Source organism: Protopterus annectens, chromosome 14.part0, assembly GCF_019279795.1.
Source record: "Protopterus annectens isolate FY-2018-M chromosome 14.part0, PAN1.0, whole genome shotgun sequence".
NCBI lineage: Eukaryota > Metazoa > Chordata > Ceratodontiformes > Protopteridae > Protopterus > Protopterus annectens.
The window spans coordinates 50,349,178-50,376,851 of record NC_056748.1 but is presented as its reverse complement, the minus strand read 5'-3'; the positions used below and the strand labels follow the sequence as shown (position 1 = coordinate 50,376,851).

Below are 27,674 nucleotides of genomic sequence, written 5' to 3'. Positions count from 1 at the left end.
GGAGTATCGTTTTTACTATTTATGGATCGTTTTGTGCAATAAACTGTTTTTTGGTGTATTCCTGGCTGCATTCGACTGAATTTTTGAAGACGTCCTTTATTGTTGACCGGGACCACATTCTGCTTTGTGATATGAAAATTTGTTTATCTGGTGTAAGGCATGCCATCTGGGATGCTGTGTCCAGACTTGCTCCCAGGAATATTATCCTTTTGGTGGGTACCTGCTTGGATTTCTTTTCGTCGATTGTGTACCCTAGAGAGGTTAGTAGGTCCTTTACAAAGACCAGGTCTTTGAGCAACTTTTCCTGGCCGTCTGCCTGAATAAAGCAGTCGTCTAAGTAGGGGAAAATTTGAATATCTCTTTGTCTGCAAAAGGCAATGGCCAGAGCCAGGCATTTTGTGAAAACTCTAGGAGCAGTAAATAAGCCAAAGGGAAGCACAGAGAACTGAAAGTGTTGCGATCCTGCCCTGAAGCTGAGATATTTTCTGCAGGACTCCCTGATAGGAATGGGAAGCAGCTGCTGGAGGGTGAGCATTTTGAATTTTGGGATTACCAGAAAGGTGTTTAGAATGGATAGATCGAGGATGGGGCACCAGGTGCCCTCTTTTCTGGGCACAAGAAAAAGTCTGGAGTAGAAGCCTTGGCCTATCTGCTCTGCAGGAACGTGCTCTACTGCCCCCAAGGACAGCAGGGAATGGATTTGCTTTTGAGCCTTTGCTCACTGATTTGGTGGTAGATCTGGGAACCCTTTTGAGTTGGAAGGGTGTGGAAAGAGAATTTGTACCCCTGAGATACAATGTTCAGAACCCATTGGTACTTAGTAATGGTGGCCCAGCTGTTTGAGTGAAAGGAGAGTTTTCCTCCTAGGGGTATGTGAAGGTGGGCAGAGGTGAGGTTGGGAAGGGGCGAGTCATTGTGAGTTCTTGCCATCAGGGGGTGGCTTAAAACTCCCTGGTTATGAAGTGGAGGTAGTCCACTGCTTAGATCTCTGCAACCCCCGGGGCTGCTGTCTGTGGGGTCTGTTTCCATGGGGCCTAGGCTGGCCCTGTCTCCTCAGAGCAGGAAAGGACCAGTGCTTAGAGGGAAAATGCCTGCTGAACCTAGGGGGCTGGACTAGTAAGAGATCTTTAACAGTCTGCATAGATTTTGCTTTTTCTGCCATCTTTTTTAAGACCTCTTCTGCTTTAGTGCTAAATAAGTTATCTTTGTGCAAGGGTGCATCCAACAATTTTGATTTGACATGGTCTGGCAGGGGCTGTTCCTTAAGCCATGCATGTCTTCTAATGACAGATCTGGTGACTGCTGCCCTGCAAGAATCTTCTAGGGCATCAAACCACAATGCAAAGTGTGTTTACTTACTTGACCAGCAGAATGCATTAAGTCCTGTAAATCTTTAGATTCTGCCCATCAGGAAAGGAGGACATTTTTTGTTTAAGGAGTTCCAAGGTATGTTGCTGATACTTAAGAATATGGAACTGACAATTTAGTACCCTGATAGCAAGAGTAGCTGAGGTGTATACTTTTTTACCCTATCTGTCCAGTGTTCGGGAATCACTGTCTGAGGGGGTGGGATTCTTAGCTGAGGTTGCTTTAATCGCTTTAGGCCCTTGAGTAATGACCTCTGGGTCAGCTGTTGGATTTTTAAAAATATATTTGTGCGAGTCAGGGACTCTGTAGTACCTTCTGGTTTTCTGGGAGAAGGAGGGAGGGCATCTGGAGTCAAGCTGGATTCAAGGAAGACATCATCCACCACATCTTGGATTGGGGATGGCTAAGGACCTGTATAGTGGAAGGTCCAAGATCTCTCTGAGTCTCTTTTTAGACTGTGGGTAGTCTTGACTCTCCCATTGGAAATGCTCCCTTAAGGTATGCAGGGTTTCCCCAAAGGAAAAATCCCCTGGGGGAGAAGCTGAAGGAATGGATTCCGCTGCATCAGAATCCTCAAATGTGAGGATTTCTTCATAGTGAGATGCATCGGAATCTTCTGAATCTTGTTCAGACAAAACTACTGGCAACAGATCTCTGTTCCTTTTTGAGGGAAAGACTTGGCTTCCCATAATCAGCATGATAAGGTCTTTTACCATTTTAAGCATTTGAGACTGAGGCATGGGAGCAGGCTCCTGAGAATGGGTAGTCAGTTTCTTGGGTGTGGTTCGACCCCTGGGCCTAAGGAACTCTGTTGTTTTCGAAAGAACGGTAGCCGTGAAAGAAGGCGTCGGTTTATGTCGGGATTCAGTGTTATGAAGGGCTTCTGCAGAAGTCGGTGCCTGCACAGTGGCTCTGGACCCATCCAAGGTAGAAACGACGACAGGATCCTTAGAAGAAAAAGAGTTCTGCAGCATACTAGACTCTGAAAGGGTCTCGGTAGCAGCCTGCGAATTAACTGAAGCAGGCATCAGGGGCTGCAAAAGCGCCTCACTGAGTTCTGGAGGACTGGCGACCAGCTTGTCGGAAGGTTTGGTGCTGTGCTGTGGTCTGTCTCTATCTTTACGTTTTTTTGGAAGATCTGCTGTCGGACGGCTTACCGAAGCCATATCTGAATTCGAGGACTGTAAACGGAAATATCTGTCTACAATAAGGGCCCGACGATGAATAGTTCTGGTGTTAAAAAAAGCACAGAAGCAACAACGAGGGACGTCGTGGTCTGGGTCTAGACAAGTGACGCAGTAAGAGTGGAAGTCCCGGTGTGGTATTTGCTTTCCACAAGCGAGACAATTATTAACTTTTTTTGACATTGGTTAGTGCAAGAAAAAAGAATCCCAACGGGGTACTTAGCTTTCGAAGACTTCAACTTCAGTTTGGAAACGAAACTCAGGTAGCGGCCGACCAGCTGCTTCTGCTTCAGGCTCTACGGCAAGAAAGACTGATGTAATGGCGTCGGATGCCTTCCTTTATACCACTGATGACCTGATGTCAGTCCTCAAGCGACAGCAACCAACGCAGACATACTAAGTCTCTGGTACACAGGCCAGCCGAGGGCTACCCTGTCAGGGATAACCGAAATGTGATGACTGCAACAGTGAAACACGAAGAACATCTACAGTTATCCGGCATCTACCAATACCCATGGGCTCCGATTAACCGAGAGTTTACTGTACACACACATATGCATACATATACATCTGTGTATATGGGTGTGTGTGTGTGTGTGTGTGTGTGTGTGTGTGTGTGTGTGTGTACACACACACACACATACATACATATATATATATATATATATATATATATATATATAAATATATACATATACACACACACACACACATATATATATATATATATATATATATATATAAAAATAGACACACACACATATATTCTCGCAATGGCAAAAAAAAATACATAACGCAAGAAACATTGCAATAAAACCACTCCGAACACGGAAAACTTGGCAATTAAAAAGTCAAAGAGGCTTTACTACTGAAATACAATGTGCCTGGTTAAGCGCTTAAGTCTAATGGTACAAAGACGTCTTCAGAACAATACAGGATAATGCAAAATCCCTCATATAATACAGGATATTAGCATCAAATTAAACAACAATTAAAATTAATTAAAGATTACCATGAACAGTGCCAGATTAAGTAAATGACGTGATTTCAGACCACTGATCAAGGCAACCTTGCCAGAAAAAGTATAGTGGTGTACACTTACCATAAATGTTGATGTTCGAGTGTATTCACTGTTGCAGTCATTACATTTGGGTAATCTGCTGGAAGGTTGCCCTCAGTCGGCCTGATTAACAAAGTCTTGAGTCCTACGTCGGGTGGTGTCTCCTCTTCCACGACGTCAGGTTGTCAGGGGTATAAAACATGCAGCCAACGCCATTTTATTTAGTTTTTCTTGTCCCAGATGTCAGGAGCCCCCCAAATGGGGAGCAAATATATATATATATATATATATATATATATATATATATATATATATAAAAAAATAAACAGCAATATATGTAAATGCACTTTTAGCAACATAAACTTTACCTTCATCTAAAAGCAAATACACCACAAAGGCTTTAGAATATTGTGAAGGAAAGAGAAGTTATAGAAAAGGGGGATGGCAAGTGGGTAACCCAGACTGCAACAGTGAATACACTCGAACATCTACATTTATGGTAAGTGTACACAACTGTACTATGTTCTTCGTGTTTCACTGTTGCAGTCATTACATTTAGGTAGAATCCCAAAGCTATGGATGGGAGGATGGAACTAAACAGCATTAGGAGCGGCTATAAAGCCCTACAGAACTGCAGTGGCAAAGCCTGCCCTGGACTTGGAGAAGAGAGGCAAATGATAATGCTTTGTGAAGGTATGAACAGAGCTCCAAGTAGCAGCTTCTAAAATGTCTTTGGTTGGAACTCCTCTGAGAAAGGCTGCTGAGGTAGAGGCAGTCCTGGTGGAATGTGACCTGATTCCCTTGGGCACAGGTTTACCATGATGCAAGTAGCAGAAACAAATGCAGTGGCTTATCCATTTAGAAATAGTCTGCTTTCATACAGCCTTCCCCTCTGATCCTGAAGCAAATGCCATCAGTAGTTGCTCACACTTTCTTAGAGATTTGGTCCTGTTTAAGTAGTATCTTAGTGGTCTGTGTACATCCAAGGAATGCAGAATCCGCTCCCCCTTGTTCTGCGGATTTGGGTAAAATGTTGGCAAGTGAATTGTTTGGTTAAGAGCCACACTGGATACCACCTTAGGCATAAAGGAAGGATTGGTCCTGAGGGACACTCTGTCCAGGTAAAATGTAATAAAAGGCTCCACAGTCATGAGAGCTTGTAGTTCTGAAACCCTTCTTACTGAAGTGATTGCCAAGAGGAAAGCTGTTTTCCAAGATAAACATTTTATATCTGCAGTAGCTGCTGGTTCAAAAGGAGGCAGGGTGAGTTTTCCCAGCACAAAATTGAGGTCCCATGCAGGAGTTGGTGATCTTCTGGGAGGCCTTAAATTTTTGGCCCCTCTAAGATACTGTTTTAGCAGAGGAAGAGAAAAGAGGGAAGGCTCCATGTTGTAATGAGCCGAGATGGCAGAGGCATGGATTTTTATTGAAGAAAAAGATAGGCCCTTGTCAAGCATCTAAGTCAAGTATTGTAAAATCTGAGGGATATTTGGTTTTGCTGTGTCCGTTTCTTGTGCTTGGTTCCAAGCACAGAATCTCTTCCATTTATCAGCATAAGATTTTCCAGTACTAGACCTTCTGGCTTCCAAAATAACACCCATCACAGATTTACTGAGAGGTGTTGTTTGAATAATTAAATGATCATCCATGCTGCAAGGTTCAAAGTTTAGAGCTGAGTGTGCAGAATTTGATTGTTCTGCTGAGACAGCAGATAAGGTATTTGAGGCAAGTACCAAGGAGGGAGTTGAGAAATATTCCTTAGAACTGGGTACCAGTGCTGGCCAGACCAGTCTGGAGCAATCAGGATCATTTTTGTTTTTTCCTGTCTGACCTTTAGCAAGACCTTGGGGAGAGGGGGAAAGGCATAGACTGATAGGTTTTTTCCAACTGAAGGATAAGGCATCCACTTTCCATGCTCGTCTGTGATAAGTCCTTGTGCAGAATTTGTCCAGTTGATAATTTTGGGGCGAGGCAAACAGATCTATGTCTGGGCTCCCCCATTTCTGTGTTACTATGCTGAAGATTTGTGGATCCAGTTTCTACTCGTGCAGGTCCATAAGATTTCTGCTTAGGTCATCTGCCAGAGTATTTTGTTTTCCTGGCAGGAATTGAGTTTGATGATGTACTTGGTTAAGTCAAAGCTGTGTTGCACAGTGCCATGGCTAGTCTGCAAAGGGGGTAGGAATGTGTACCCCCCTGCAAGTTTATGTACGACATAACCGTGGTGCTGTCCGTCTTTATCAGTAGTTGTCCTGGATGAAGTAAATCCTTGAAAGCTGTCAGAGCATTCTGAACAGCTAGCATCTCTTTCTGGTTGATATGCAGATGCATTTGTTTTGGGGTCCATATGCCCTGAATGCATCTCCTCGCCAGGTGGGCCCCCCAAGCATAGTCTAATGCGTCTGTAGTTAGGGTTTGGGTGGCAAGGGGTAGAGTGAATGACAATCCTTTGTTTTGGTGACATGTCTCTGCCCACCAAAGAAACTCCTGTTGTAGGCAGGGAATGAGAGGAATCATTGTTTCCAGACTGTGACAATGTTGACTCCATAAATTTTTTAGGTACCATTGAAGTTTCCTCATATGCAGTCTTGCATATGGAATTAGTAGAAGCAGGATGCCATAAACCCCAAAGCCTGCAGAATTTGTCTTGCAGATAACTGGGTTTTTGTTGCCATCTGTTTGAAGTATGTTGGCAGTTGCCTTTGTTTGTCTGGCGTAAGGTAAGCCATCTGGGCAGTTGTATTCAAGCTTGCACTGCACCCAGGAATGTAATTATTTGAGAGGGTACCAGTTGGGGTTTCTTTTCATTTATTGTGTACCCTAGGCATGTTAAAAGCCTTTTTACAAACGCCAGATGTTGAAGAAGAATGTCCTTGGAGTTTCAAAGATGGCTGCAGTTCTGTGAACACTGCTGAACTGCAGCTCTACATTTAACCTGAGGAAATCAAAAACCTGAGTGGATACTATAAAGTTTTTAACATCAAAACTTCGATAAACTTATTCTAACTACACTTATTTATCCTGGATTGAGAAGAAAAACCGGAAAAAAGGAATGTATTTCACTGGATTACAACATTTTAGCTAGCTATGCAGAGAGGAATACACAAAGGAACCGTGTGCTTTTTATATTGCAACTTTTTGTGTTCCAATAAGATGTCAAAAGAAGACAAAAGCATGGATATAACTACGACTAAAACAAAATTATCGGAATTGCAATCACCAGAAAAAGATGTGACTACTACACGACAAAAAATTACTAAAGCACAGGAACAACAGAAACTAGGGACTAAAACTAAAGCTGATCAAGCTTTAAATATGGAGGATATCAAAACTGCACTTCTGCCTATACAAGAAGCTTTAAAAGAACTGACTTGTCAAATACAATCATTTGGAATTTCATGTACTCAGTTGCTGGAAAGAATGGATAAGACGGAGGCTCGAATTTCTGATACTGAGGACAAATTAGTTTTACTGGAAAAAAAAACTAATCTGCATGATGTGGATATACAGGCTATACAAAGTAAGCTTACAGACCTAGAAGCATGATCCAGGAGAAACAATATCATTGTCAGAGGGATTTCTGAATCCATTCAGTATAATGAACTAATTCCATCCATACTACAAATATTTGCAGTGCTTTTAAATGATTCTGATAGTGTGAAACAAATCATTGTGGAAAGAGCACACAGAGCTTTGAGAGAGGTACAAGCTTCTAAATTTCCTAGAACTGTGTATGTTAAACTGCTTAATTATCAAGATGTAAATAGAATACTTATTACTGCAAAACAAGGTGGAGGCTATATTATGTGGAAAAACAAAAAAATATCTCTGACAGGATTTACCTATACAGATCAGACAGGCTAGACAGTCTCTGTCTCCTTACTGCAAATTTCTTATTGACAAACAAATTAAGTTTCAAATGAAATATCCTAATATGCTTATATTTACAGTGGATGGGGTTAAACATTCTGTTTCCACCAAAAATGAGGCAAGAAATCTGTTTCTTAAAATTTTCAAGGCTTTACCTGCATCAGAGACTTGAATTGAACTTTTGCTGGGACTGGCATGTTGATGAGGCTAGATTCATTGTTTACTGTGCTTCGAGGACTGGGTAATCCTTTGTTTGCATTTGTGAAGCTTTAGGCCTTTTCCCCGAGTAATAAAACTGTTTGCTTTTCCTTATCTTGATCTCCTGCACTTGTTTCCTGACATTTTATGGCTTCTAAGATCTGTTTTTGACAAGGAGGAAGACAGGAAGTGATTGAAATGCTGTCAAGGATGCAGATTTCATTGTGGCACTTCCAGGAGTCTGTCTGCAAAAGCGGTCCCCCATCGCGAGCATTTCACAGGACTTCCTGGTTTGGAAAACCGAAGAGAACTGTTTTAAACATTCTCTTGCTTATTTAACATTAAATAACACTGTTCTATAGTAATTTCAGCACATAGGAACTTGTTAGGAACTTCATTTATTAACTTTCAGTCAACATTTTGTAGTTATATTATTTAGAGAGGGTGCAGGGATTTAGCAATGTTTATTTAACCTGTCAGCATAGTTTTTAATGCTTTGTGTTATTTTTATTATTTTATTTAGTTAGAAGCTTGCTTTATTATGAAACTAGTATAAGGTGAATGTATAACAAAGGATATTAACAATTTGCTGTCTATTTGCTTTAATATAGGGTTATATATTAGTATGTATTTTTTTTCTTTTTTAATGCATGTGGTTTATGTATAGATAGCTAATCCAACTACTAAAAGTGCATTATTTTTTTACTTTATTCTTTTTACATGTACTGTACTGTTACATTTTTAATTTGATTTCTTTAAATAGTAATTAACCAAAGAGATGTAGTTTATGGCAGTGTTAGGGAATGTTTAGTTTAGGCTTTGTCGTAGTGAAGTTAGGTTTTATAGGTCTTAATTGTGATACATGTGTGAAATTTTACATTGTGGTGTTTTTATATCTGCTTTTTCTTTTAAACCCTTTGTCATTCTATATTATACAGGACCTATACATTTCCTGGTCCGGGGTTAGAGTGGGTATGCACTGGTTGAGGACGGGATATAAGGATTGCTTCCAGATTATGTATGGTTTTGAATTTACTGTTTTTTGTTTTTTCTATGCTCTCTCCAAAACTTTCATTTTACAGTGAATCTTTGAAATGTGGGAAGTAGATTCATGGAACATTAAAGGGCTCCAGAGCTTGAAGAAGAGGAAACTGGTGTTACATGTATTGTTGCAGGCTAAGGCGTGGTTTATCCTACTCCAAGAAACGCGTTTAATGAATGATCAATGGGGTGATGTTAAAAAAAAAGAAATGGATTAGACAAGTAGTAGTATCTGAAGGTAAGTCAAATAGTGCCGGGGTAGCCATAATTATTAAAGATCAATACAAGGAAAATATATTAGATTCTAGTACAGATAAAAATGGACGGTGGTGCTATGTTATTCTTTCGTCTACCTTATTTGATAAACCTATTTTAATTTTAAATATATATGCTCCCTGTAATGATCAACAATTATTCATAGCATCACTATATTCAATTTTAACACAATTTGATAGATATTATGTAATTGTTGGAGGTGATTGGAATACCTACCAGAATCCGAAGTTGGATAGATCTTGTCCACAAAGAGCATTTAACAAGCATGCTGTATTAGCACTGAATGATCTTAAAGAAGACTTTCAATTATATGATCCATTTCACTATTTGAATAACGATAATTGTACAAGCAATTTTACCTTTTATTCCCCATGTCACAAAATGTGGTCCAGAATTGATTTCTTCCTCATATCAAGAGTATTGATCAATCTAGAACCTACAGTTATTGTACATGCCCGTTATATATCAGACCATTCTAAAATTTCGTTGAGTTTTACTAAGGGGGTAAAGGATACTTTGAGACAAAGAGGTCATAATTGGTCTCTTAATCCAAATTTATTGAATAAGGAGGATATAATACTGGAAATTACAAAGTACCTGAAAGATTTATTGATTGGTTTAGGGAAACAACAATTTGTCCCAGATATTGAATGGGCAACAGTTAAAGCTCAAATAAGAGGGACACTTTTGCAAAAAGCATCTTATTATAAAAAGATATTAAACAAAGATATTCAAACTTTAGAAATAAAAATTAAATTACTTGATCAAGAACTGATTAGGGATTTTCGTGAGCAAACAGAGAAGGAACTGATTAAATGTCAAAAGGATCTCTTTTTATTTCAGAATAGTAGATTAACATTTCAAGAATACAAGACGTTAGTGAGGTATGCCAATCATGTTCAAACACCATCAAGAGCATTAGCTAGGATCATTAATCAAACGAAACCAACCGTGCAGATTTCGGAAATACAATTTAATAATAAAATATATTCTAAAAGTGAGGATGTCCTTAATATCTTTGAGAAAATATACACTAATATTTATGCTGGACAAAAGGATATGACCCCTAATAGGAATTATGAACAATTTCTACATTCAATTAAGTTTCCAACAATAGGAAAGGACATTCACAATGACTTGGTTAAACCGATATCTGAAGAAGAAATAGTATATGTAATTCAGCATATGAAATCACATAAATCACCAGGTCCTGATGGCTTGACAGTGGAATTTTATAAAAAGTTTGCAGATATTTTCTGTAAGATACTTTCAGTTGTGTTTAACTACATAATTAGGAATAAAATTAATGATCCACATCTTAACGCCTCAAAAACTATTTTTATACATAAAGCCAATTCGGATCCTCAAAATTCGGATAATTATAGACCGATATCATTAATAAATGTAGACATGAAAATTCTAATCTCTATTATAGCATCTAGACTGAAGAGAACCATGACTCATATCATTTCCAAAGAACAGACTGGTTTTATGGCAGGTAGACAAACCAGTGATAATACACTCACATTACATACTATGTTAGAGCATGCTAAGCAAAATAATTAAAATATTTATGGCCTTATAATTGATGCCCAGAAAGCCTTTGATAGGGTTGATACAAATTTCTTGTTTGATCTTTTACCATATTTTAATATATCACACGAGTTTGTCCAAATGTTACAAATATTATATAGTAATCTCTATACTACATTGTATATTAATAAAAACTTCTCTAAAAGAATACAGATTAAGAATGGAACACGCCAGGGTTGCCCTTTGTCCCCTTTATTATTTAATATCTATCTTGAACCATTGTTTTTATATATTAAACAAAATGTTTATCATAATGTCCCAATAATTTATAGAACTAAAATATTAATGGCAGCTTTTGCTGACGATCTTAGCATTTATTGTGCATCTCCATTATCAGATACTGAAAAATTATTGAAGGCTGTTAATGAGTTCTCAAAAGTCTCTAATTATAAAATTAACTTGAAAAAAAAACAATATCTTCCTTTTAAAGACACCTAAACCCTTTTCGTTATTGCCCTTAGTGGGACAGGTATCATTTAAAGAAAATATTAAATATCTAGGTATTGAGTTCTCTACAGATAATAAAGACTTTTACAATAATAATATTAAAGCAATCTGGGAACAAATAATTTCGGATTTTGGGAGATGGAAAAATTTACGACTGCCAATGTTAGCAAAAGTTTCAATTATCAAAATGAACATATTACCACGATTATTGTATATTTTTAGGTCAGCCAATTTATTACTTTCGAAGACGTTTTTTTAAAAAGATTCATAAAGAATTGACTAAATTCATTTGGGAACCAAAGAAAACCAGGATATCTTATGATAAATTAATGACCCCAAAAAATAGAGGAGGACTGGAATTACCTAATTTTGAAATGTATTATTTAATTGTAAATTCTAATATAATTTTAAAAATTGCCAATTATGATATAAATAATACTAAGTGGACACCACTTTGGGTAGTTCTGAATTATAAATATATTCTAAAGTTAAATATCAATCCTAAAGCAATACTTTTTTTAGGTAAGGATACGTTGAAATTCTATGGGATTATTGAACACATCAAAACGAACATATTTTCTTTACATAACTTATTTCATTCATTAGATTTGGTTCAATATATGATGGTTTTTCAACCCTTTCATAAGAATCCTAATTTAAAATTGAATAATCAACTAATTGATCTCAACAAGTTTCCATTGATAGTTAATCTAACTTTGATTGATATATATAAACATCTTGATAGTTCGGCCAACCAAATAAGACAAGAACTTAACTTACCTAAAAAGTATCTGGTTATTCTGAGACAAATTAGGGAACTCACTATAAGCTATTTTAAAAGTTTTAAACCGTAAGAAGAGGCTATTAATAGATGCTCTTTGTTGTGGCAAGCTCTCTAACAGGATCTTAAATATATCACAACAGCAAATCAATTAATTAAAGAATTTCAATTTCATGATAAAATTTTGTTATCAAACTACTGGGAAGAGAAAATTTTACTGACAGATAGAAGTAATATGTTAAAAGCAATTGACTTGACCATCAAATCTACTTCTCTTCAAAAATTAATATATACCCAGTTGATGATTTGGAACAATGCATATTATACACGCCTTACCCTGCATAAATTTAATCGCAAAAATTGACCAACTTGTCCATATTGTAAGAATCAACCTGCTGATCTTCTTCATATGTTCTGGAGTTGTAAATGTATTTTCAAACTTTGGAATTCCCTTAAGAGTCAACTTCAGAAGGTGGGTTACCAAAGTACAACGTTATCATGGAAATTTATGATTCTGCATATTCCCCCGAAAGAGATCCCTAAATCACAAATTATTATATATATTAATATTTTTCTATTAATGAAGCTTTATATAGCTTCAAATTGGTTAGACCCATCTAAAACTTCATGGCAGAACTTTAGAGTTCTAGCAACAAAACATATATTGGCTCATAAATTACTATTAAACCCACAAAATAAAAATGTTAATAATCCAAAAATTTGGGAACAGATTTTTAATATTACACTAGCATAGTATTTTCAACTTGGAAATATTAATAGTTATTTATGTGTGTGGAGATAATTTAGTAATCAACTGTCTATTACTTGCATTTACTCTTATGCTTTTTTATATTTAAATGTATTACATGGAAGCATTCTTGTAAATATTGTATATAGAGTGTGGTTATTAGTGATATTAGTTAATGTTTGATTTGTGAATATATGTTATTTTTTATCTTACTTGTGTTTGAAAATAATATAACAATAAAGATTTATTATGGAAAAAAAAAGAAGAATGTCCTTATTCTCTGCTTGAATGAGACAGTCGTCCAGGTAAGGATAAATTTGTATGCTTCTTTGTCTGCAAAATGCAATTACTGGTGCCAGGCACTTTGTAAAGACCCTGGGCGCAGTAGATAAGCCAAAGGGCAGTTCAGAGAATTGGTAATGCAAAAAACCTGCCTTGAAGCGGAGGTATCTTCTGCACGATTCCCTTATTGGGACATGCAGGTATGCCACTTTTAAGTCAAGAGTCACTAACCAAGCGTTCCTGCCCAGCATAGGCAGTAGCTGTTGTAAAGTCAGCATTTTGAATTTTGGACATGTCCAGGAACATGTTCAAAATCGATAAGTCCAGTATTGGATGCCAGGCATTGTCTTTTTTGGGTACCAGGAAAAGTCTTGAATAAACACCTTGTCCTTTTTCCTGTTCTGGTAGTGGCTGAACAGCCCCTTATCCATGAGGGACGTAACTTGTTTCTGAGCCTCTGCCCATTGATTTTGTGACAGATCTGGTCAACCGTTTGGAATTGGCAAAGTATGAAAATGAAATCTGTACCCCTGGGAAACTATGTTTAATACCCACTTGTCCTGGGTAATTAACTGTCAATTTTGAGCATGAAGTGCTAATTTTCCCCCCAGGGGGCTGCCAAAAGATAAGTGCTTGGTGAAGGTAGAGGGAAGTCACTGAGACTGCTTACTGTAGGGTTGTGCTTTGTTTCCCCCAGATTTGGAGGTGGAAGCACCCCATTGCTTTGACCTGTAAGAACCCGGTGATTGGTATCTGGAGCCTTTTGATTTTGGATTTGCCTTGAGAGGCTCTGTTGGACACAGGAAAGGACCAATTTTTAGTAGGACAGTGCCTACTGAACCTGGGTGGCTGCACTTGTAAGAAATCTTTTACAGTTTGCATAGATTTAGCTTTGTCCTCCATTTTCTTTAAAACCACTTCTGCCTTACTACCAAACAGAGTATCATGCTGTAAAGGGGCAGCCAACAATTTAGCTTTAACATGATCAGGCAGATTTTGCTCCTTGAGCCAGGCATGCCTTCTAATCACAGATCCAGTAACTGCGGCCCTGCAAGAGGCCTCCAAGGAATCAAAACCACATTGCAAAGTATGCTTTCCAACTTGTTCTGCTGCATGCAATAATTCTTGTAATTCTTTATTTTCCACACAATCAAAAATCAACATAATTTTCTGTTTCAATAAGCCCATAACATGCTGTTGATATTTAAGCATATGGAACTGGCAGTTTAAGGCCCTAATTGCCAAAGTTGCAGATGTATAAACCTTCTTTCCCCATCTATCCAGTGCCCTGAAATCTCTATCAGAGGGGGTAGGATTTTTGGCTGTAGAGGCCTTTACACCTTTGGGACCCTGTGAGATAGTCTCAAGATCAGCAGCAGGATTTTTGAATATAAATTTTGGGAGTCAGGAACCCTGTAATATCTGTCTGGCTTACTAGGAGCCGGAGGTAGGGAATCAGGAGCCATGCTTGATTCCGAAAACACATAATCAACAATGTCTAATACAGGAGGTATTGCCAAAGGCCTATGCTGAGGAAGAAGAAGGAAATCCCTAAGCCTCTTTTTTGATTCAGAGAAATCCTGACTCTCCCAATGAAAATGTTCCCAAGTATGCAAGGTTTCTCCAAAAGAATAATCCTCAGGAGGAGATGCAGATGGAATGGATTCTTCTGCATCTGAATCCTCATAGGGTGGAAAAGAAAATTCCTGATCAGAAGAAATGGATACCTGATCTGAAGATTCATAATCAATATCTTGCCTAGGACTCTTAGCGGGGGGGGACCCCTGATCAAGGTAATTAAGTCCTCGGCCATTTTGATCATCTGTTTTTTAGGCATAGGGGCCTGAGCACGTGGCTCATGCGTAATTTTTTAGACTTAGAAGATGTTTTTGAAGCTGGCGTCGGTTTTATATAAAAATGTTGAGGCCTGAAAACACCCTCAGAAGCCTGTGCCTGCTCAGCGACTCCGGACCCATCCAAGGGAGAGACATCCACGTGTTCAATACTCTGAGAATCTTGCGGCATACCAGACTCCGCATGGGTCTTGGTAGAGGCCTGCGACTCAAAAGTAGCGGGTAACTGGGGCTGCAAAAGTGCCTCACTGAGTACTAGTGAACCAGTGACTGGCTTAGGAGAAGCTTCGGCATCGGTTATGGACCTCGACGGTCTATCTCTGTCTTTTTCCTTGCGTTTTTTGTGAATTCCAGTAGTCGGACTACTAACCAACGATATTTCAGGATAGTTAAATCTTGAACCAAAATATTTAGAAGCAAAAATATACTGACGCTTAATAGTGTGTTGGTTAAATTTAGCACAAAACACGTTGTGATCAGGGCCTAGGCAAGGAATACAATACAAATAAAAATCCTTATGAGGTATTTGCTTCCCACAAGTAATGCAATTATTAACTTTTACTGACATCGGAAAGGAGCAAGAAAAAGTTTCCCCAACGGGGTACTTAGCTTTAGTTGAAGATTTCGGTTCTGATACTCGAATGCAAATATTTCAGGAGTCGGCCGACCGACACTTGCAAACTGCTTCGGCTTCAGGCACCGCGCTGCAAGAAAGACTGAATAAAATGGCGTCGGCTGTATGTTTTATACCCCTGACGACCTGACGTCATGGAAGAGGAGACAGCAACCGACGCAGGACCCAAGACTTTGTTATTCAGGCCGACTGAGGGCAGCCTGCCAGCAGATTACCCAAATGTAATGACTGCAACAGTGAAACACGAAGAACATCGTGGAACCAAAGTTAACATAAATTAAAATAACTAAAATACCTGTACTCAAAATCTTCTGAACAAGAAGCAACAACTTAATCATATACTCTTAGTTTTAGCACACTCAGAACACAGGTGTTCTCATTCAATCCAGGAGAGTCCATAGAATTCAAACGACGTTGCCATAACAGCTCTTTCACTTCTAAAATGGTTTCAACATGACCACCCCTTGGGGAAACAATAAGTCCTTGTAACACAGCAAACATAAATGAGATAAAATGACTACAACTAAGTGTGTGTTTAAACAACGCATTGTTGCTATTATGATTTTTATTATTATTAAGATGTTCATATATTCTTCATTTAAATAGATGTTCAGTTTTCCCGATATAAAACAAAGAACATGTAGAACAAAGTGCAATATAAACGATTTTACTGAAAATACAGTCTCATCCAAATGCTAACCTAATTTTCCTGCTACCTGGACCTACTGACATAAAACAAGACTCCAAAATAGGCCTACACTGGTCACAACGACTGCACTTCCTCATCCCATTATTTCTTTGTGAAATCACATCGGCTTTGATGGTACCTCGAAATATTGCTTTAAATTCCTACCTCTTTTAATCACAAAACTAGGCTCCGCGCCTAGGAGGCTCAATATGACCTTATTGATCGTCTGTATAACTTGGGGAATAGAAGAGTGATATACAAACCTCACTCCTTATGTTCCCAAGTCAGGGGGATAACCCCTTTTAAAAAACATACTGGCCAAACCATCACATTCAGATTTGAAAACCTGGTCATCAGAGATCATACTTGACAGACTAACAAACTGGCCTTTAACCAGGGAGTTCTTTTGATGTACGGGATGGGAACTGTTAAAATGCAAGTAATGTTACAAAAAGTAGGCTTTCTATAAATATTGGAATGAAACAACCCATTCATCCAATAAATAGACACATCCAGATAGTTCACTCTGTTAAAAAATACAGAGTGGGCAAATCTTAAAAAAGAAGATGAACTATTAATAAAACTAATAAATACTTGCAGACGTTCTAAAGTATCTGTCCAAATTAAAAAGATGTCATCCAAAAACTGGGTATAATAAGCCCAACACTTCTCAAATCCAGAACAGAATATTTGCTGCTCCCACCGCCATATGATTAAATGGGCAAAAATGGGGACACAAATGGCCCCCATAGCAACTCCACATTTCTGCTTGTAGAATTCACTGTCAAAAAACGTAAAATTGTTATTCAAAACAAAATCCATAAGCCTGACTATCAAATTAATTTCAGTCATGGAAAACTTATCAAAACAATTAAGACAATTCTTAAACCACAAGAGACCTGTGTCAAAAGGAATACATCCAAATAAGTCCTGAACATCAATACAAACAAAAGTAAAATTATCATCACTTAAATTCAAAGGAAAATGTATGAAAAATTCTCAAGAATCTTTTAGGATATAACCATAACCACTCAGAACATTTTTCAACTTTTTATCAATGAACAAGGCTAAAGGAAATGTTTTAGAATTTTTAGCTGACACAATAGGTCTCGTGGCGGATCAGCCATGGCCTTGTGGACTTTCAGAAGGCCAAATATAACTGGAAGTAGGTTGAGAAATAGATAAAAAAAAATCAAAAACCTCTTGTGTTAAAGTCACACATAACAGCATATCCTTAAGAAATTAATCTATTTTCCGATATGCAATGTGTATTTAATTCAATGAAACCACTTCAATTTTTTCTTCATTTAACAAGATGCCTTGCATCCCATTAGAATAATCAATGGAATTCATTAATACAACCCCCTCCCCCTTTGTCAGGCTTTATCACTCTTAAACTTCTATTAAATGAAAAGAAATTCAAAGAATTACGTTCACAGTTATTTAAATTAAAATAACCCTTTCCAAATGTGTTTGAACAGCTTAATTTAACCAATTCTCTTATACACAAATCTTCAAAGGCACTTGTAAGTAGACTGTAGGGTGGGACAAAAATACTTCTATTTTTAATCACTTTGACATCATGAAAACAATTAGATGCATGTGACTGTCTACCCAGCAAATCAACAACTTTATTTTTGTTGTTTTTATAGTATACAGCTACATTATATTTACAAACAAATAATTTGAGTTCCAAAAGAGTGTTGGTTATATTAAAATTACTGGTTGGCACAAATGAAAAACCTTTCTCAAACAAATCAAAATCTACATCTTGCAACACATGGCTAGAATAATTAAAAATCTTCAACTCATTCCTAGAACAAATGCAAGGAGGACAAAAATCAATGGTATTAAAAGTTCAATTCAAAATTTTCGGTTCCTGCCTCTCCACCTCCTTTCCCCGCTCTGATTCGTTGGAGCAAAATTCACATCCTTGTCCAAATTCTGTCCTTATACATCAAAGGTTGTTCTAAAAAAAAAGGGGAAGAACTCACGACGACTGAAGCCATGTTACAGGGGATAGGTCCAGAAGTTTAGTTTTGGAATATCACTCTTCTATAACCCACGTTATAAAGACGATCAATAAGGTTTGGAGTATTTTTAAGTCAGACAGGGACATCTTGAGCCTCCTAGGCGAGGAGTCTAGTTTTATGTTTAAAAGAAGTAGAAATTTACAGCAATATTTTGAGGTACCATCAAAGCCAGAAGTAACTTCACAAAGAAATAATGGGATGAGGAAATGTGGTCGTTGTAACCAGTGTAGGTAACATACTCTTAGGTGCAGTCATTTTATTTCATTCAAGTCTGCTGTGTTAGAAAAAAGTACAGTTGTGTACACTTATCATAAATGTAGATGTTCAAGTGTATTCACTGTTGCAGTCATCACACTTGGGTTATCTGCCTGCAGGTAACCCTCAGTCAGCCCGAATACCACAGTCTTAGAATTTCTGCGTCGGATGCTGTCGCTTCTTCCATGACGTCAGATCGTCAGGGGTATAAAACAGGCAGCCGACGCCATTGCATCAGTTTTTCCTGCCCCAAATGTTAGGAGCCCCCAATAGGAAGCTAGTACATGGTGGGGAACACCATCAGTAAAATGTAAATACCAATGCCATTAGGAACGGCCATAGAGAGGAGAGGTAGAAAGATACAGAAAGCCACGGGGCTAAAGGGAGGGAAACCAGGACTGCAACAGTGAATACACTCGAACATCTACATTTATGGTAAGTGTACACAACTGTACCATGTTCTTCGTGTTTCACTGTTGCAGTCATCACACTTGGGTTGATTCCCAAAGCTGAGGAAGGGTGGAGGCAGTCAAGAAGTGTTAGGGCTGGCTAGACGGCCTTGCAAGACTGCTGTAGCAAATCCAGCTCTGGATTTTGAAAAAATGTTAATGGCAATGCTTGGTGAAGGTGTGTACATAACTCCAGGATGCAGCTTCCAGAATGTCCCTGGTAGGGACTCCCCTGAGAAATGCTGTAGAGGTGGAAGTAGCCCTAGTGAAATGTGGTCTGATTCCCCTGTGGGCTAGGTTTTCCAAGGTGTTTGTAGCAGAAATGGATGCAGTGTGCTATCCATTTGGAAATAGTTTGCTTTGTAATGGCCTTACCCTCTGCCCCTGTAGCAAAGCTGACTAGCAGCTGGTCAGATTTTCTGAAAGGTTTAGTCCTGTCAAGGTAGAACCTGAGCTGTCTGTGCACATCCAAGGAGTGCAGGATCCTTTCCCCTTTATTCTGAGGGTTAGGGAAGAAGGTTGGCAAATGGATGGATTGGTTAAGACTCACACTGGACACCACCTTAGGCATAAAGGACAGGTTAGCCCTGAGGAAAACCCTGTCAGCATGGAAAATAATGAAGGGTTCCACAGCCATTAGTACCTGTAACTCACACACTCTTCTTGCTTAAGTTACAGCTAAAAGCAGGGTTGCGTTCCAAGAGAGGAATTTTAACTCTGCTGAAGCTGCGGGTTCAAAAGGGGGAAGCGTGAGCTTTTCCAGTATAAAGTTAAGGTTCCAGGCAGGGGTGGGTGCTCTCCTAGGGGGCTTTAAGTTGTTAGCCCCTCTCAGCAACTGTTTGATGGGATGGTGAGAAAAAAGAGATGGCTCAGTATTATAATGAGCTGAGATGGCAGAGGCATGAATCTTAATGGAGGGGAAGAAGAGGCCTCTGTGGAGTAGCTCTGCTAGGTAATCCAGGATTAGAGGTAAGGAGGGCACTACTATGTGCTTCCCTTGAGAATGATTCCAAGAACAATATCTTTTCCACTTTTCAGCATAGGATTTTTCCTAGTACTGGGCCTTCTGGCTTCAAGAATGACGTCCAGCACCTGTTTGCTGAGGGTTGCTGGTGGTGTATTCAGGGGATAAGCCAGGCTGCAAGGTTTAGGGATTGCAATTGTGGATGCAAAATCTGTCCCTCCTGCTGAGACAGTAGGGTAGGAGTCTGGTGAAGGTACCAGGGTGGCACTGTTGTCAGAATGCACAAGAGTGGGTACCAGTGCTGGTGTGGCCAGTCTGGGGCAATAAGAATTGCCCTTGGCCTGTCCTGTTTTATCTTGAGTAGTACTTTTGAGAGGAGGGGAAGAGGGGGAAGGCATAAATTGAGAGGTTTTCCCATTGAAAGGATAGGGCATCCACATTCCAGGCCCTGCTGTGAGGGTTCCTGGTGAAGAATTTGCTCAACTGGTGGTTCTCGGGAGAGGCAAATAGGTCCAACTCTGGTGACCCCCACCTCTGGATCAGAAGGTTGAAGGTGAGGTGTTGGGCTCCAATTTCCACTCGTGTAGATCTTGGAGATTTCTGCTTAAGTCGTCTGCCAGTGAATTTTGTTTGCCTGGCACGAATTGAGCTTGTAGATGCACTTGGTTGCTCAAGGCTGTGTTCCACAGGGTCATGCCTAACCTGCACAGTGGGTATGAATGGGTTCCCCCCCTGCTTGTTTATGTACCACATAACTGTGGTGTTGTCCTGGAAGGATTAGGTATTTGAAGGCTGTCAGAGCATTCTGTACAGCCAGCATCTCTTTTTGATTGATGTGCAGGATAATCTGGTCTGGGCTCCAGTGGCCTGCCATGTGAGCCCCCAATGCATAGTCTGATGCGTCTGTTGTCAGGGTTTGGGCAGCAAGGGGTTGAATGAAAAGCAGACCCTTGTTGTGGTTGCATGCTTTTGCCCACCAAAGGAACTCTTCCCTTAGACAAGGTATGACTGGAATGACTGTTTCCAGGTCCTCAGAATGCTGGCACCAAAGACTTTTTTAAGTACCATTGAAGTTTCCTCATATGCAATCTTGCATATGGAATTAGCAGAATACATGAGGTCATTAACCCTAGGGTTTTCAGGATTTTCCTTGCAGATAGCTGGGTTCTGTTGGCCATTTGTTTGATGTAGTTTGTCAGACAGACCTGTTTTTCTGAAGTGAGAAATGCCATCTGGGAAGTTGTGTCCAAGCTTGCTCCCAGGAATACAATCTTTTGACTGGGCACCAACTGTGATTTCTTTTCCTTGATGGTGTACCCCAATGAAGTGAGAAGGCTTTTTACAAATGCCAGGTGCTGAAGTAGCAATTCCTGACTGTCCGCTTGAATCAGGCATTCGTCCAAGCATGGGAAAATTTGGATATTGCTCTGCCTGCAGTATGCAATGGCTGGAGCCAGGCATTTTGAGAATACTCTGGGTGCATTAGATAAGCCAAAGGGAAGTGCAGAGAACTGATAGTGCATAGAGCCTGCCCTGAAGCGTAGATATTTTCTGCATGACTACCTTATGGGGATGTGCAGTTAAGCTTCTTTTAAGTCTAGAGTGACTGACCAGTCATCCTTGGCTAGCATAGGGAGAAGCTGTTGCAGGGTAAGCATCTTGAATTTTGGGACCATCAGAAATGTGTTGAGAGTTGACAGATCCAGGATTGGGCGCCAAGATCCCTCTTTTCTGGGCACGAGCAAAAGTCAGGAGTAGAAACTCTGCCCCCTTTGTTCTACTGGAACAGGTTGAATAGCTCTGATATTGAGCAGGGAAAGTACTTGCTTTTGAGCCTCTGCCCACTGGTTTGGAGGAAGCTCTGGAAACCCGCTTGGGGTTGGCAGTGTATGGAAGTAGAATCTGCACCCCTGGGATACAATGTTTAGGACCCATTTGTCCTGAGTAATGGACATCCAGTTTTTTGCATGAAGGGCAAGTTTTCCTCCTATGAGCACAAGTAATTGGGCAGGGCTGGGAAGGATACTTGAAAAGTCATTGTGAACTTTTTCCATAAGGGAGTGGCTTACCACTCCCTGTTTTTGAGGGGGGCACTCCATTTTTTAGATCTCTGCATACTCTGAGACTGTAGTCCAGGTGGTCTGTTTCCCCTGTGTTTGGTATGAAAAGGCCTGGAAGGGACTGGAAAGGACCAGTTTTTAGAAGGGTAATGTTTACTGAATCTAGGTGGTTGCACTTATAAGAATTCTTTAACAGTTTGCATAGATTTAGCTTTTTCTTCCATCTTTTTAAGAACCTCTTCTGCTTTGGTGCCAAATAAACAGTCCTTATTTAAAGGAGCATCTAATAATTTGGATTTGACATGATCTGGCAAGGCTTGTTCCTTCAGCCAAGCATGCCTTCTGAGTACAGACCCAGTGACTGCAGCCTGCAAGATGCTTCTAGGGCATCAAAGCCACACTGCAAAGTATGCTTAGTAACTTGGTTTGCAGAATGCATTAGCTCTTGCAAGTCTTTATTTTCTGCACAATCTGTAAGTAAACCCATTTTTTTGTTTAATTAGTTCCATAAAATGCTGCTGGTACTTCAACATGTGAAACTGGCAATTCAATGCCCTGATGGCAAGAGTTGCAGAGGTATATACCTTCTTACCCCATCTGTCTAAAGCTCTGGAATCCCTGTCTGAAGGGGTAGGATTTTTGGCTGTAGTAGCCTTAATACCTTTAGGTCCCTAGGAAATGGTCTCTGGATCCGCAGTAAGATTCTTGAAGAGAAATTTGTGGGAATCAGGTACTCTGTAGTACCTGTCAGGTTTCCTAGGGGCCGGGGGTAAAGTATCTGGAGTAAGACTGGATAACATAAAAACATCATCTACAACATCCAGGACAGGGGGTATAGCTAGAGGCCTGTGCTGAGGCAACTCTAAAAATTCTCTGAGTCTCTTTTTGGACTTAGGGTAGTCTTGGCATTCCCAGCGGAAACGCTCTCTTACAGTATGCAAGGTTTCACCAAAAGAAAAATCCTCTGGAGGGGAGGCAGACGGAATAGATTCCTCTGCATCTGAATCCTCATAGGTTGATAAGGGCATGTCCTGATAACCAGAAGGGTCAGAGTCATCGGACTCCTGGTCTGAAGAATCAGAATGAAACTCAATTATTTGTCTTTTAGCAGGGGCAGCCTGGCTTCCCCTAATTAGTGTAATAAGGTCTTCAGCCATTCTAAGCATTTGTTTTTGTGGCATGGGAGCTTGAGCATACGTTTTGGTCGTTGGTTTCTATGCATAGTATGCACTCTGGGCCTCAGAAACTCAGTAGTTTTAGCTAAAAACAAACTTGGTTTAATTCGAACATCAGTAGGTCGGAATACACGCTCAGAAGCCAGTGCCTGCACAGCGGCTCCGGACCCATCCAAGGTAGAGACATCCACAGGTTCCATAGTCGAAGAAGCATCTCGCGGCATACTGGACTACGAATGGGTCTCAGCAGAGGCGATTAGCTTAACGGAAGCATTGTCGGCAGTTTTGGACCTATGCGGTCTGTCTCTGTCTTTATCTTTACGTTTTTTTCGGAAGATCGGTAGTCAGATGGTTTATCAAAGCCATTTCGGAATACGGAGAATGACAACAAAAGAATTTAGCGACAAAGCCCGATGACAAATGGTTCAGGCATTAAACAAGGCATAAAAGCGACAGTGAGGGATGTCGTGGTGATGCAGTAAGAATGAAAATCTCTGTAAGGTATTTGCTTTCCACAGGCAAGACAATTGTTAACTTTTTCTGACATCGGTTAGAGCAAGAAAAAAGGATCCCCAACAGGGTACTTAGCTTTAGAAGACTTCAGGATTACAAACTCGAAAACGAAAATTTCAGGTAGAGGCCAACCGGCACTTGCAAACTACTTCTGCTTCTGGTTCCTCCTCGGCAAGAAAGACTGAGGTAATGGCATCGGCTGCCTGTTTTATACCCCTGACGACATGACATCATGGAAGAAGCAACAACATCCAACGCAGATATCCTAAGACTCTGGTATTCGGGCTGACTGAGGGCTACCTGCAGGAAGATAACCCAAGTGTGATGACTGCAATAGTGAAACACGAAGAACATCTTGTTGCTTCCCCAAAGGGTGGTCCTACTGAAACCATTTTAGAAGTGTATGAGCTGTTATGGCAACTTCGTTTGAATTGCATGGACCCTCCTGGATTGAATGAGAACACCTCTGTTCTGAGTGTGTTAAAACTAAGAGTATATGACTCAGTTGTTGTTTTTTGTTAAGAACATTTTGAGTATAGCTACTTTAGTTAATTTAATTTATTTTAACTTGGGTTCAATGTTTTCTGGCAAGGTTGCTTTGATCAATGGTCTGAAGTCATGTAATTTATTAAATTGGACGTTGTCATGGTAATCTTGAATTACTTTTAATTGTTGCTTAATTTGATGCTAATATCCTGTACTATATGAGGGATTTTGTAATAGCCTGTATTGTTCTAAAGAAATCTTTGTGCCATTAGATGAAAGTGCTCAACCACGCACGTTGTAATTCAATAATAAAGCCTCTGACTTTCTAATTGCCGACTTTTTCATGTTCGGAGTGGTTTAATTGCAACGTTTATTGTATTATGTAGTTTTTTGCCATTGTGAAAGTATACGTGCTGTGGTTTGGTTTCTCTTGTTATGTCCACTTTGGAATTTGAGGATAATTTCAGCAATTGTTCAGTAGTTAGAGTGGAGGACTTGTCGCATCCTATGGAGGTTTTAAGTAAATCTGTGGGGGACTTAACTGCCTTGACTCACGTTTTGTCTCAAAAACTTGACTGTTTTTCCATGACCCAAGGGAATTCTACTGCCGTGAACCCAGCAGTGTTATTCCCAGGAAATAAATGAGTGCTGTATAGGACAACTTCAAAATACTAGGACCATGGTTGCGCTGTTCTGGCTGCCGGGAGTTGCCATATAGCAAGTTTGGATTCTCCGACTGCTGTTATGCACGGCACAGATACTGTTCCTTTTGCTAGTTCTAGAAATGAGAATCTACCTTTGATTGCTGGTTTTCACACCAATTGTATTTCGGCAGGTGTCATCAATCCTGTCAATTATAAATCTTGGCACGGCAATTTTTCCATTACTTTTGGTGATGTTAACCAACGTGATTTGCAACCCAGTCCCTCTCCTTTGATAATTTGTTAACTGTCTTTTAAAACCATTTAGTGAATTATTGGAGGCTGCAGTTAGAAAACGTCTACTTAAACACTTGTATTATCAAAGAAAATGTGGCCCAAGGGCTGCAGATGTGTATAAATTTCCAAGTGGTGTCTACAGTGGTACCACCATTTATAATGAACTAGTTCGGATGTTTAACAAAAATGGATTGGACTTGTTGAATGTTGTATTGAAAGAGAACAACCTCAGTATGTCAGCAACTTTGGTAGAGTTGGAAGAGCTTAACAAAAAAATTAACATCTTATATTTTATTTCCTCAGCGTACTTATTGTTATAACAAGGTTTTCCAGGATGTAGAAAAGTTGTTAGCTCCTGTAAGGTCACAAAAAGAAAAAAAAGTTTTCCTGTGACTTAAAAGCTTATGCTGAATTTTCGGCCTATCCTGCACCAAAAGCTCCTCTCAATATTTTAAATAACCATACCAAGTCAACTACTGGTGCAGTTTCTTGCAATGATGTTGCAAATATGGTTTCTTCTAATAACAACACTGCAACAAATAATAATAAAGTGGCTTCAGTCATTTTAAAACTATTTAAGTTTTCTATTTGTTTTAACTGTGTTCGGATTTCATTCCAGTGTTTTGACTCATACTGGCAATAGAGAGAGTTTCCTGCACTACTGAATGTCTTACTGATAATATTAAGAGTTTATTACTAGAGTGAAGGTCTTTAGTGGGTGAATAGTACAACAGAGTATTTTGTAATGCTGGGCATTTGTCTGGAAAGCACAACAGGTTGTGGGCAATAATTAGTTGGGAGTATGTCAACTGGTTTAGGAGTTCAAGCCGGTTTGTTTTAATGCAATGAAGTTATGTATTTTATGGGGATGGTTGCAAATTTAGCTATTTTGTAGTAACAATAGGCTAGTTTAGTTTTATACGTAGTGTTGATATTTGTAAAATTAGGAGAAGCATATAATAGAGAAGAGAGGATATGTTGCTTCTAATGTACTCCTCGCTTGATCTGTCAGGTAGTGTTTGGCCCTACAGATGCATCACAACAGACACACCAAGCAGACGGACTTTCTCATTCTGCTGTTGCATCATGTTACACAAATTATGTACTCCCAGGAATAATATATATTGATTTTTGGACAAAACCACTAACAGTGAATTACATAGACTTTTACACATCTCCACCCCAATGAGTATCTCATCATGGACTGCAAACCTACCTTAAAGGCTCTGGATCTTTGTTACCTCTGCAAACATGTAGTCATCCCAGCCAGCAAAGTACTGACATGTCCCAAACCCAACAAGTGAGTTTCTAATCACATCTGAACATAACACTGTCACTGTAAAACACCTGTGCTGCTGAGGATCAACAAAATATATTACTCATACTAAGTGACAACTGCAACAGTTAAACACATCATTTCTTGTTCTGTACCTGACGTAAGGCTTCCATCTCCTCACTAGCTATTCTGTTCTCGGACTTGTTTTTCAGTCTGGCTTCTGCTAGTTCCAGCTCAGTCTGAAGCTTGTCCACTTCTTTGATGACCTGGTCTCTCTCGCTCATAATCAGACGATACTCGCTGAACACAGAATCTCTCTCCTCTTTATATTTCTCAGTGTCCTTCAATGCTTTCAATTGTAGCGTCTTGTAACGAGTAAGCTCACTCTGCAACCGTTCCATTTCCCTCTGAAGTTCTTTATTCTGTGCAATGACCTTGTTAAGCTCCTGCTGTAACGAGTCAAACCTAGAAAGGCAGCAAAGGTTAGCCATCTGAGTTACTGTTCCAAGTAAGAAACACAATGTAGTAGTCAAGCACTTAAACATAAAGCAGCATTACAAAGCAAAAAGAACAGCTGTGTGACTGCCCGAATAACATGAATAACAGGATTAGACCATTCCTGTAACGAATCCACAATATACGGTACCAAAGACACTGGCAGAGATGAAACATCTGGCCAGATGTCAAGAAAATATGGACATTTTCCCACTGGCACAAGGTTACCTCCCATGCCAAGGATGTCCAGATGTCAAGAAAATATGGACATTTTCCCACTGGCACAAGGTTACCTCCCATGCCAAGGATGTCAGCCAAAAAACTTAACAGTAAAGAACAATAAACCCACATAATCTTCTGTGCTACTGCATAGCAAAGAGTCATCACTAAGCAAGCCTGGACCCTTTTTACTGTTCCACAGAAGGGGCCCTAGAAAATGTAATTATCTGACAAAAGATTACAAGCAGTCAATCCCTAAGCTACTGCCCTGAGTCACAACAGAGTCCATGGCAGAGGAAAGGAACACCTGTGTTGAGCAGTATACTCATCATAACCACAGAGATTCAGCAGCATTACTGGCGCAGTGTCGGTCTAAACACAAGGGAGTTAAACCACCATCCAACAAAACTCGCACAGCTTTTTGAGCATCACCATGTAAAGGCAAACTCTAACATGCTGTGGACATCAACAGGACATGCGGTACAAATGGGAGAGGTGCTAATGCCATCTTTAATTCTTCTATGTAGTCATCTATCTACTCACTAATTTACATGTCTGTTTACCCCTCCACCCATCAGTCTATCTATTTACCCAAGATATCTCTACCTATTTTCTCACCTACTAACCCCTTTGTGTCAGAGACTCCCCCTTCTGTGGAACAGACTCCCTCTCCATGTCAAGCAGAGCACCTCTTTAGCCCTTTTTAAGCACAACCTGAATAACTGGATTGAGAACAGAAAATACACCCCTGTGATTCCAGGGCATCAGGTGCTGACTTCTCAGAACAT

At 39.6% G+C, this 27,674-nt stretch overlaps 1 protein-coding gene across 1 annotated transcript in view; it reads right to left on the bottom strand.

The window, feature by feature from the left end:
* Positions 1-27,674, bottom strand: part of DLG5 (discs large MAGUK scaffold protein 5) — a 3,463,687-nt gene that overhangs the window by 2,584,383 nt on the left and 851,630 nt on the right. Inside the window, exon 8 of the mRNA XM_044055764.1 lies at positions 26,328-26,637. Within this exon, the coding sequence (XP_043911699.1) occupies positions 26,328-26,637 (310 nt within the window). The remainder of the gene's footprint in view (positions 1-26,327; positions 26,638-27,674) is intronic.